Source organism: Chelonia mydas, chromosome 10 (assembly GCF_015237465.2).
Source record: "Chelonia mydas isolate rCheMyd1 chromosome 10, rCheMyd1.pri.v2, whole genome shotgun sequence".
Lineage (NCBI taxonomy): Eukaryota > Metazoa > Chordata > Testudines > Cheloniidae > Chelonia > Chelonia mydas.
In genome coordinates, this window is record NC_051250.2 from 75,376,298 (window position 1) to 75,389,124 (window position 12,827).

At 36.1% G+C, this 12,827-nt stretch overlaps 1 protein-coding gene across 14 annotated transcripts in view; it reads left to right on the forward strand.

Moving 5' to 3' along the window:
- Nucleotides 1-12,827, forward strand: part of MEF2A (myocyte enhancer factor 2A) — a 160,281-nt gene that overhangs the window by 129,489 nt on the left and 17,965 nt on the right. For 8 of the 14 annotated variants that reach the window (XM_043523665.1, XM_007053520.4, XM_007053519.4 and 5 more), the window contains one exon: nt 9,431-9,621. In XM_043523665.1, the coding sequence (XP_043379600.1) occupies nt 9,431-9,621 (191 nt within the window). Of the gene's footprint in view, nt 1-9,430; nt 9,622-11,338; nt 11,363-12,827 lie in introns of all 14 variants that reach the window. The other 6 variants (XM_037911786.2, XM_037911788.2, XM_037911787.2 and 3 more) reach the window with 1 other exon arrangement.

Sequence of the window (12,827 nt, forward strand, 5' to 3'; positions counted from 1 at the left end):
AAGAAACCTTTTAATTTAGGGGGTAAATGAAGAGCAAGGTCATCATTAAACACGGTGGGATCCCAGATGGTGATTTCTCTTGTGTTTCAGAGATCAGCTTATTAAGAAAAGGACCTGCTTATAAACAGTCCTATGTTATTAGGACTAGATTCAGTCCTTTTTTTCAAAATTAGGCCCCAAGTTTCTGAGTTTCATTCATGCACTCAGCAAAAAGCAGTGTAGCATAGCTATGCTACACTAAGAGCCATATCGTAGTATAGGTACCACTTCTTCAGTGTTATAGATACTACAGATGTGAATTAGAAATTGCCCTTAAGCAAAAGCAGTATACTACGTTAAAGTATTGCATATATCCACATCAACTTCATGAACATTCTTAATAACTTAGTGTTTTCTGATTTGATCCTACAGTAAACATTTTAGGAGCTGGTATATGGTAACAAATTACAGTGGTCATCGTCTTTACTTTCCAGAATATATCCCCCCACTACTCAGAAGTTTTTCACTCAAATGACAGTTGAAAGTACACGATGACTGTACAACTCTTGTGTTGGTGCGGTATTTGCAAAATGTATCTCCAGCAGAACTTCAGAAACATTCAGATGATGCCATATCACTGAGCCATTAGTACACAGTACCCTGCTATGACTTGCTATGTACTTTTTGAAATGGAGTGGCTGGTGTAAATTAACCTTCTCTGTCCCAGAGTTCTTAATTGCAGCCCAGCAACAAACATATACAGTAGCCAGCTCATAAGCAGATTCACTCTGCTGGCTAACTTACCAATTGAAGCTTGGGTCACTATAACTAAGGTATGAATTGTGACAAGTTAATAATGTCAACTAATTCAAACAAATTTTAATGATTACTGACAATTCATACATTTTTCTAAACAGTTACTGATGAAAAGAAATGCATTCTATTTTCCAAAAAGCTTAGCTTTTCCCCCTCCTTTAAGGCTGTTGAGGGATGGGGGGACTGAGGTAGATATATTTATTAACAGGCCTTTGTTTATTTTGTGACTTTTCATTTATGGGATTGGCACCAAGAGCAGTGGATGGGTGCTAATAAAAATAGGAAAAAATCCTTATAATCAATAGTTTTGCACAACTGTGAAAAATTAAATAGAAAAAAAGCTTAAAAATAAACACAGATATCCATCAAAATTATGAAAAATAAAAATCGAATCCTGCTTACAGATAAACCATCATTTTCTATATTCTTATCCAACTATGAAAGCCCTTGAAGGTGATTGTGGGTAAAAGCTGATACCTTATCCTGGCTCACTTAGGGCTCAGTTCAACTAAAGGCAAGGAAGATGAAGAAAACATCTGCACATTTATCCCAAACAAATTTTCCCCTCACATCAACAAGCAATCTGCCAAGCTCTGAGAGAGAAAAGATGCAGACATATAATAGCTTTCTAAAATTCTGTTTGTCCATGGACAGCCGTTTTTTTTTTTTTAATGGCAAGTAAAAATATCACCATGGTAAGGACTGGCCAGTTAGATGTGTCTGGGCTGGCGAATTTCACAACCGTTTTGTAAGACTGATTGTACGTGGAGCATACAGTAATAGCTATAGGTAAGATTGAACAACCATTTTCATTTTAGAGGGCTGCTTGCAGTTGCTCATAATTTTGTCAAAATTCTGCATTTCATATGAAAATTTAATACAGCCTGGGGCAAGTTTTTTTTTAAAGTCTTAGAAAAAATGGTTCAGCCATTTTCAACATTGAAGAGTAGTAGAAATGTATTTTGGTAGAGACATGTTGTTGGTGTACCTTTTCAGTGAGAAAATTTTCATTTGGCAGAATTATAACTGCTTAAAAATGTATGTTAAGTTTGGCTTCTTTTTTTCTTCATGTTGTGGAGTTTCCATTTCAGAGAAAAAGTTGGCAGTTAGCAGACTGTGTTCATTAACTGCAAACTAATTCATACAGTGCAAAATGTGTTGGTGACCCAATTCCAGTGCTTGTGATGGCTAGAAACTGCAAGCCTTTTCTTCTGATGGGAAAAGAACAAAATGTCACCAGATGCCATGGTGAAGGTTAAAAGAAATTAAAAGAAAAATGAAGTGCAGTTCACATTTGCTGTGCAAATCTGGCAGATGTTTGAGATGACCAAGCACTTGTCCTGTGTTTAATATGGTTCCAATGTAAATCTAATAGTGGTGTGTCAGTAAAATGAAGGAAGTACATGGAAAACTAGGAGCCATACTTGAGACCAAATAAAGCATTAAAATTTGCTGTAGAGAAAAGCCAGGCTTTGAAAGGGTTTCTCTGCTTCACTCTTAGGCTGATAGCATTCAGATTTGAAAGCTGTCAGAAAAATAAAAGTAATAAGTGTTTTTTAATTTTGTTGCGGCTTTCTGAATAATGGGTTTTTGTCTCTCCCAGAAGTTCCATTTAAATATCAAATGGTTCTGAAAGTTCTGCCTCTCATCTTAGCATACAGCTGTAACACCAAGATTTTAAAAAATGGGAGTTGCTGGATAGTCAGTACTCTTGAAAATCAGGTCTCTTATTTAAGTGTTCAACTTTACTAAGAAGCACAAGTCCCCTTGACTTTCAAAGCCAATGGGACTTATTTCCTTAAGTTACTTAGGCAATTCTGAAAATCCCATCATTATTTTTGAAAGCTTTGTCTTTAAAGGTGCAAGTCCTTTCTAAACAATTTTCTCATACACTTCCACTAATGGCAGAGGTTTGTCTTAATGGTATGATTAGAGCTATACTTTCTCTAATCACCAGTAGTTAAGTGTCAATGACAATACAAAGTATATTTATTTCCACTTTCAGCTGTCCTAATACCACAATTCCACAAATGAAGGAAAGCATACACTTCTTTAAAGCAGTGAAATATACGTGTAGATATTTCCCTCGTGATGAGAGCTGAAATTTGTACTGCTCCTATGACTACAGTTTCAATCTGCCATCTCGGCAGTGTTTTTCTTCAAGAGGCTAAGAAGTGGTGGGGTGTGTGTGTGTTTTAATTACTTTCACTACCTTACTGGAACTATCTTTATTTGAAATAGCCACATTGATGACATAGACAAGTGCTGATTTTAGTAATTTTCTTGTTTTTGATACTCAAGTTTTTCTCCCAGAATATTTTTTACTTGTATAAAAATATTGAAATATCTTTTTCCTACAGCACTATTTTTGGATAGTTGATTTAATGTGGATATTTTTTAAATTCACTTATGTAGACAGCTTTTTTTTGGTGATGGACCATGGTATGTCATATTTGTTTGAGGTATAAAAATGTGTACATAATTATCTTTTCTCTTTCTTAATCTTATATTGTTTCACAGATTGCCTATGATTAACTTTTCCAAACCATATACAACAAGTCCGTTTCTCTGAAGCCAAACCACAGTAAAAGATTAATGACATCAAAGACTATAATTTATGTTTAGAGTAGTAATCAGAACATAGAGTACTTTCCAGCCACGTGTGTTCATTGTTTCAGCTGATGTGATTTATATAGTGAAATATGAGCCTCACTTTTCTAAATGAATCTTTCCCAGTGCTTGGATCTTGTAGGACAATATATGAGATTAGTCTGTATTAAGTTTCTGAAGGAATTGGTGTACACAGTTGTTGAATAGGAATTTTGAGAATTTAGTGTTAGTGCAGCAAGTACCTCAAAATTAAAACCTGTTTCCTGTCCAAAAAAGCATGCAGGGTAACATGCATTGGTAGTAATGGTCTGTTACTTTTGCAGTATTTTGAAAGTACTATAGTAGTCTGAGTTGAGATAAATGAAAATTTAATAAAACTGCCCCAGCAGAAATAAATTATAGTAGCTCTACATCTTTTTTTCCCCCATTTTCATTTTTTTAACCTCATCATCCGTTCAAATCCAGTAATTTATTTTTTAAAAGGTCTGTTGTGGATGGGAAGGAAACAATGCAGTTTTCCTGATACAATATAATAAATGGAACATACAGGGTTACTAAAGCTTCAGTCTGGCAAAGTGCCAGACAGTTACATCATCCTGTAATCATTATCTGTTTCTGGCTCCTAATCTTCTGCTAAATATTGCTTTTAGCTCCCCTCTCACTCCTTACTTATAATTTGATTTTCTTGGGTTACATCGTAATATATATAATAGAGCAGCTTTTTGAATTCTTAACAACAAAATAATATGTTTTTGCCTAAATTAAAAATACGGAATACCTATTCTAAAATACTTTTGTAGCTCTGATGCAGGATCTTTAACTAATGTCGCTTTTGCGCTCTTTACATGCTGTTTATAACAAGCACATAAAACATTTATCAGAGGAGTCTCTGATACAGATAGATCAATGCATGTATTACATGTGATGGTATTCTGTTGCTTTTTTTCTACCCGAACAAAACAATCTACTAAACATTTTTATGTTTTGCATATAAAATGGCACAGTGTACTAGCAGGAAAAGTGCTTTGAATCCCCACTGCTGGGTGAGGTACTCCACAGAGAATGCAGTGGTGAGGGGTTTGTTGTTTTTTGACAGCACCATTAGAAGCATGAAATCTTCTCTAAAGGACTGGCAGAGTCTTGTAATAAGGGCTACAGGAAATGACTGTATTGGGTGTGGAAGAAGAAACAACAGTCCAGATTTAACACATGAGCCACCAAAATAGTTGAAAACAGAGTGCAGGAAATGGCCTCATAAAATAGGCTAAACTATACTATACACTAAAAGGAAAATGGATGAATAATTCAAAAGCCCATTGTTTACAGTGATAGTGTTGATCACTCTAAATAGAGATTCAAAAGGATCACAGAAATCTGAAGCATATCAAATATTAAATTGAAAATATTAATGCATGATAAAACACTGCTATTTAATATATAATAAACACAAGCTACAATATAACAAGGAGCTGTTTGAATGTGTAGTATGCTGATATAATTATGTGCAAGTAAAATGGTCTGAGACAAAAAGGTAGTATTTATAATTCCATGTACCTTTAAAAGGGTACTGTCATGTCAAAATCACACCGTTGTCAAATAATTTTTCTTCAGCATTAACCCTTTAGAAGACTAAAATTGAATCTGTTTAATTGTACTCTCAATTAATCTGTTATTACTGTGTGAATCTGTTATTACTGTGTGAAATTTCTCTTTCATGCACACATGGCACAAACAGATTAAATTTGCACCGTCCCCTGTATTATGAGTCCATCTCTTAACCACTAGGCAAAACACAAAGCAATCCTGTGACGCTGCTGCTGCTGCTGTTTTAACCACTAGCTGGAGTCAAGAACCACAACCCCTTTTCATTCCTGCACTAGTGTTCTGCCTGTTAGCATGCCACACCTCTAATCACCCTCCCTCCTTCACTGGGTTATGCTGGGTTTGTATAAATTCTGGTAGAATGTATGGAATTGGTCCCCTGGAGTACCTTCTGCTCATCTATGTCAACTTCACCCATTGGGTACTCTGTATGTTTTCTGATAGTCATAGATTTTGTGCCACAGAAAAATGAAATCAGTCAATTGGTTTGAGGGGGCACACAGAGGTAGTTTACACTTAATATATTTTTTGATTGCAGAGGTATGTATTTGTATAAATATTATACATATTTGATTTTATCCTTGTTCCTCCACTCTTTGTATGTGTCTTATTTTTAGACCCAGTTCCTGCAGGTTTCAGAGTAACAGCCATGCAAAAAGAAAAGGAGTACTTGTGGCACCTTAGAGCCTAACCAATTTATTTGAGCATAAGCTTTCGTGAGCTACAGCTCACTTCATCGGATGCATACTGTGGAAAGTGTAGAAGATCTTTTTATATACACACAAAGCATGAAAAAATACCTCCTCCCACCCCACTCTTGTGCTGGTAATAGCTTATCTAAAGTGATCACTCTCCTTACAATGTGTATGATAATCAAGTTGGGCCATTTCCGGCACAAATCCAGGTTTTCTCGCACCCCCCCCCCCCCCCCCCCCCCCCCCGCACACAAACCCACTCTCCTGCTGGTAATAGCTTATCTAAAGTGACCACTCTCCTTACAATGTGTATGATAATCAAGGTGGGCCATTTCCAGCACAAATCCGGGGTTTAACAAGAACGTCTGGGGGGTGGGGGGGTAGGAAAAAACAAGGGGAAATAGGTTACCTTGCATAATGACTTAGCCACTCCCAGTCTCTATTCAAGCTTAAGTTAATTGTATCCAATTTGCAAATGAATTCCAATTCCTGCAGCCACTCTGTGTGGACAGATCCCAAAACCATTGCAGAGCCCCATTGAAGTCATTGGGATTCTGTGTAGGTGCAAAGATCCACTTGCTTGAAGCATTTGCAGAGTTGGGACCTGGGATTGTAAACTCTTTAGAGAAGGCCCATGTCTTCATTTGTTTGTACAACACCTAGCACAGTGGGGCTCTGATTTTGATTGGGACCTTGAGTGCCATTATAATATAAATGTTAAATAATGTCTCTGTTCATGTCCGACTCTGGAAAGTGAAGTGCTTTTTCTCACTTACTCTAAATGTGAATTAGTTTTACATCATCTGTATATTCAGAGATATGACTGAGTGTGTATATAGCGTGTATATAGCATAAAATATAGATGCATGCTTTGTGTGTGTACATACACGTCTATAATGCTTATATATATGTGTGTCTTTTGATTCATAAATATCAGGTCTTGTCAGTGAGTTTTAACATATTTCAAGCATGCTTAAAACTTTCACCACAACTCCATTTCTTGTTTTCCTTTAAGGACCTTACTTACTTAGCCATGGTTACTTCTCACTTAAGCACCAGGATTGCAGCCCACATGTTCTTCACATTCGCAGTATCTGCCATTTCCTGCTTCCTGCCAGTGCCCCATACCAGTTAAAGCAACCATAAGCCAGCCGCTCCGTGTAGTAATTTCACATACAAACTCTGTTTGGATTCAGCTCACTCAGACCTTGCAACAACCATAACAATCCATCCCTGTCCAACTACAAAAAACTCTCCTCCATTCTTCCCCAAGCAACCAAACATGTAGCCATATCCGATTTCAGACCCTCTCCTCACTTCCAACAGAACCCTCCACCAGCTTCACCCAATATCTACTACAAATCTATAATATACCTAACAAATTGTCCTACCCTTCCAAAAACCACCCTAATTTCCCTAGTTTCTGTTTCACCACCCCAGCTGTTCTCGCGGGAGTAGCCTAGAAATGGCCTTGTTAACCTACGGGAGAAAAAAGGCAGTTTTCCCTCCCTGGTGGAGCGGTACTATAGTGGCTTTTCTTCCTGTGGGAAGAGACCATCAGACTTTTCTCACTGTCCCCCACAACCTTTGTGGAAAGATGGTTGAATATTAAATTATTTTTGATTATTGAACTAAAAAAGGGGTTTTTTTTCATTTCATTTCAATTTATTTGTAGCCAAACAATTGATTTTTTTCCCCCATTTTATTCCTCAAAAACCATTTTTTTAAAATGTTTGGTGGAAGTCTTTTCTATTTTTTTAAGTGGTGTTTAGCTGAAAAATCTATTTTTTTCCCATAGCCATTTTGGGAGAGGAGTCCCCTGGACCCTCTGTAGGCTTGGGGTACATGAGGAATGTAAGAGGCTGTACGGTTCCAGTCAGAGACTTTTGGCACAGTAAGAAATCCACCAAAAAGGTGAGAGGGCCACAGTTTGTGGGTTCACTGCCCATTCATGCAAGTGTCTGGATGGTTTCTATGTTTGGATTTCCAAATTCCAGTGATATTGTATTTATTTTATTTAAAAATAATTTTGTAAAGTTTCACACACCCCTTTTAAAAAAAAGGTTACCAGTAAGGTATCTTATTAAGATTATATAAATTTTAAGGACTTTTGGTTATTTGATTACCATTCATATATAAGAGCCTGTTGTTTTTCCACTGTTAAAAATAAATAAAATTGCTAGCGTACGGTGTATTTTTACTGTATAATGCATCACTGTCAATCACTTAGACATTGTGTCATGCTGTCCTGTTAATACACTTCATTGTTCTTCATAGTCATTTGGAGTTTTGCTTAAGAGAAAGGAATGTGAAACTATCAATTTTCTTATTTTAAACACCTTTAAATTAACATGTACTTACTGTAGTAAAATGGAATTGGGCACAGGGGCCTATTCAAATTAGAATGATAGTATAATATTCATGCCAGTAAGGTGGTACAGGCTATTAAAAGAAAATTTCGCACACAGTAAACTTTTTGGTAATAGACCTGCCACTGAATGGTGACTATAAAGAGCACTTTCAGAACTGGAATGTTAGTATAAACATAATTTATTATTAATTGTATTTATTTATACATATACTGGTTCTATAGTGTGAACCACACAGTTCACTTCCCCTGTTGTAAATTTCTCTCATTTTCAGCTTAATATATTTTTTCATTAATGGCTGAATAAAATCTGTGTTTTCTGAGGACCATTGCTATAAATTTGGCAACATTGTTTGGATGAAGTCTTCAAAAAGGTTGCCTGAAAAGTATATTGCAGTTGGCTAGTTTGTTGATGAATGTTATAGGAAAACAATTAGAAATGCTTCTGCAGTTAGTTGTCTCAAAATTTGGTATTCCTTGTTTCACTGACTTGTTTAAATGTAACTTAAGGTCTGAATCCTTTGTGATACTGATCACTCTCCATTCTCATTGACCTCAGTGGGAACAGTCAGCACCCCATAGGCAATGACCTGTACATAGCCTAGTGGTGACTAGCGTGTGTGCGTGTGTGGGAAGAGGCTGAGGTGGATGTTAAGGAAATGGACTTGTTTCAAGTTTCTCCTCATCTTCCTTGTTGGAGAAATACTGTATAAAAGTACTTATCAGATTCATACCATCTTACCAGAAAGTGTTCTCTGCTAAAATAATGTATTTTCAAAGGTCAAGAGCAAATTGGAAAAATGTAGAGCTACAATTTAAAGGCTTGTTAATTGAGATACTGAAAATGTCTTTTATGCAGTGTAAGGTCCACTTGTTTATTTTTACAAAAGAATCTTAAAAGATTTTGTAGGCTGTTTTTAAAAAATTCTTATAAGCAACAGCACATTGTAATTCGTGTTCTGACTGTGGGGTGTGTGGGTGGGGTGTGTGTGTGAAGGACCATTTGTTAGATACTGTTTTGTTGCTACAGCAGCCTAGGGAACTTCAAAGGATAAATTAACAAACAGATGGCTTTAACACACTTCCCTGACAGCGTGCACTCCTCAGCGTTTAAGCTGCCACAACACACCCTGAGGTGACACCAGCGTTACATATTGATCTTTTGGTGAAAGATACTTTGCTTTTTCTGTTCTACACTGTAGGATGTAGCTTAATTATTCATAAAAGGGTTAGACTCTTGTGAAATATTTGCAACTGAAACTTTTGTCTAAAAATAATGTGGAATTTATACATTTGCACTATGGATTTACACTGCTTGTGCTCAGTCTTAAGGTGCATTTCTTTATATTTCCTACTTCAGGAAATGGATTTATTAACTCTCGAGCGTCACCAAGCCTGCTAGGAACCACTGGTGGTGGGAATGGATTGGGCAAAGTTATGCCTACAAAGTCTCCGCCTCCACCCGGAGGAGGTAATCTTGGAATGAACAATCGCAAACCAGACCTTCGTGTTGTCATCCCACCGTCCAGCAAGGGCATGATGCCTCCATTGGTAAGTTGGGCCATTCATTCTATATTATACTATATATAGTATGCCCAAGGGGTGAAAAAAGAGTGCTGCTGAAAGCAAAACTATAATGTGTGTTCATTTGCACTCACACAAATGGTCTCATATAGCACCCTAGGCATTATGGAGATGGCACCTTAGAAACACCCCTATCGTAGGAGACTTGACTGATAAAAGAACACAACTCAAGTGCAGATTGCCATCTTGGACAGTATTAGCAAAAAAAAAAGTGGGAGAAGATATTCTTACTCACATTGGATTAATAAATACAGAATAATGAGCTGATCTACGTTGGGTTATTTACATTGCCATATTGAAGACTTTGGTTTGGTTTCTTGTCCTGATTGCAATCTTCCTGGGTTGCTAGGACTGAGGGTTTTAGTGGTTTGGTTTCTAGGGGGCGAGGGAAGAGTTTGTTGTACCACTCAGCAAGGGCAACTTTTGCTGATTATTGAGCTGTGTTGGGGGGCCTCGATATCGAGTTCTGTCCGGTTCTCCCAGGTTGCAGTATTGGTGAGTTGTGACGTGTCTCAGAAAAAATGATTGTGGGAGGAACCTTCGTTTGGTTTGGTGTGTTAGTACAATAGCCATTCACTCCCCATATTTGGAGTTAAAATCTTGAATGAGGACACAAGGAAGAATGAATGGTGGTCTCATCATTTGTACATCTCACAAAACAACTATGCATTTCAGCACATCAGCAATGTTTGTTCATCCTACCTCTAGATATAGCAGAGGGTATTGCAGGTCAGACCTGAGGTTGGAAGAGAGCTTCTACTTCAACCTTGTGTGGCTGAAGTCATTGATATTAATCTCTATCTTTTTATGTGCAAACTCATAAGCATTTAAGTACATCTATTCAGTTTATGAATCCTCCCCTATATGGAAGTAGCCAAAAGGAGCATAGGATGTAAACAGTATAAGCATTCTTTATACAATATTTACTTATTTATTTTTAAGATTCCACAAGTGTTGACATTTGCTATTGATGGTAGAGCTAAATCACACAAAATCAATGTAAGTAGCCAGAGTCCTAATTAAAGAAGTTCTTTAACACCTTTATTAAAATGTTTGAGGTTTTTCTAAAAATGCACAAATTATAGAGCACATTCATGAAGAAATATATTGCTATTTCTTAATGTGAAACTTGTGCTTTAAATTATTTTGAAAAATGAATACGGGGGGAAATATTTTAAAAAGCAATTTTAATGTTCTCTCCTTAAATTATCGCTCTCTGTCTGGTGGAGAGGGGAGAGAAGTAAAGAGTAGAGATGCACAGATGTCATGGTGATTGGTGGACTAAAAATACGTGCCTGTGCAGTTGACTTTCATCTGATCAGTCCAACCATAATAGAACCAATGTGCACCTGTGTCCATATATGATGTCTGTGAATACTTGTGCCCTTGCTAGTTCAGCCAATGCTAATTTTCAGATCATCTGTAAACAACCTTTTGTTGTTGTGAACACAACTTTTGCCACAGTATTTATTCCTGCATCAAAACATTTTTATTAATTGACCGAATGTGTATATAGTAAGTATATAATCACATACTTTGTAACTTTGTTTACATAATAGCATGATAAATTCAAAATATTAACAAACCAATAAATAAATCCTGAAGCACAAACATGATTTATTTTATTTTTGAAAGCAATGCTTTTCTGAGTAACTTTATTATCCCTCTTGTTTGCTGAATACAGTCGGAGGAGGATGAATTGGAGTTGGTGAGTTTGGGTTCCTGCTTGATGAGTGAAGAAAGCTTAAGCCATACGACGTGGTCTCAGTTATACCAATGTTCCCTTTGTGGCAGAGAAATGTACTTGTTTTATTCAAATAAAAAAACCCACAAAAATTGCAGAGTGCAAATACAGCCAAAGTCTAGCATTCTCCATTTGTAAATTTATGTTTTTATGAAACAGTTTTTTCATTTTTCTTAGAGGGAACATTGGAACAGAGCCTTACTCAGTAACTGTCCATGCACACAGTGTACTTGTTCTGATGGGGTAGAGTGTTAAATGCCTTATATAGTCCCCAAAATTATTGAAATATTTTTAGAAAATTACTTCACTCAAATTGTAACACAAGCTGTGTGTTACTTCTCCTTCTTTCACGGAGATTATTACATCATTGCTAGTGAGGTCACCTTTTTACAGAGTTGGATTTATTTCATGCTTTATGAGATGATCAAACCACAAAGGGGGGTTCCCTGTTTACCACAAGGAATATGGAATTGCAAACTAATTATTTTACCTTTTTCAACTGGAAAGATGTTCTGTATTTGAAAGGAAATTGCTGTTTTTCAGAAAACATGATATCTTTTGATGTTCACTGTGGAAAATAAATATAAGACTAAAAATAGGTTGACTCATGAGAGTTCTAGATTATTTTTCCCAGCAATATGCAAATGTTTTAGGTGTTATAGCACAACAGTAATTGCAGAAAAATGCTGCATCAGAGTACAATTGTAGATCAGCTTCAAGATATTTATACACCTATGCTTTGATTTATTTGCACATGGACTTGTTGCTAATATGAGGCTCTAATTGCATGAAAGCATGAAAATTTCAGTAGTTTCTTTATATTTTAAGTTGGTGAATGCATGCTATTGGATGATATTTTACCTATATTGTTTTCCTAAATTTGAGTGAGTTGGAAAAAATTACTTTTGAAAATTAATACTTGAAGCTGTCCAAAAATGGTGGTGGTTACAGGAAGAGTTTAAATGTTATTCTAATTAACAGCTATTTCATTTGTTTGTTTTTTTCTCAGTGTTGTAGAAAAGCATCTGTTTTTCAATACAAAGAAATATGGGATTTAATTTAATCCATAAAATAGTTAACCAGGTCATTATGTACATATCAGTGATTGTAAGGCTTACTCAAAATCACTTTCATTATAGACGTGTTTATGTTCTTTAACTGTCAAAATTGCCATGTTCTTCTAATATAAATTGTTTGGAATCTAGATATAGTACTTTGGAATATGAATAATGTAGGACGAGCTTGCCCTCTAGTGGTTATAAAAATGCAACGTGCCTATATAAACCTACTCAATGAACTGAAAAAAGCAAAATCTTTCTCAAACAAGACACTTTAAATTAGCAAATAAAGCACGCTGGGAATGCTACTTTATTCATTATATGGATTAATATGTGTTCTGAAATACAGTTCCATATCCTAGCAGTAAACA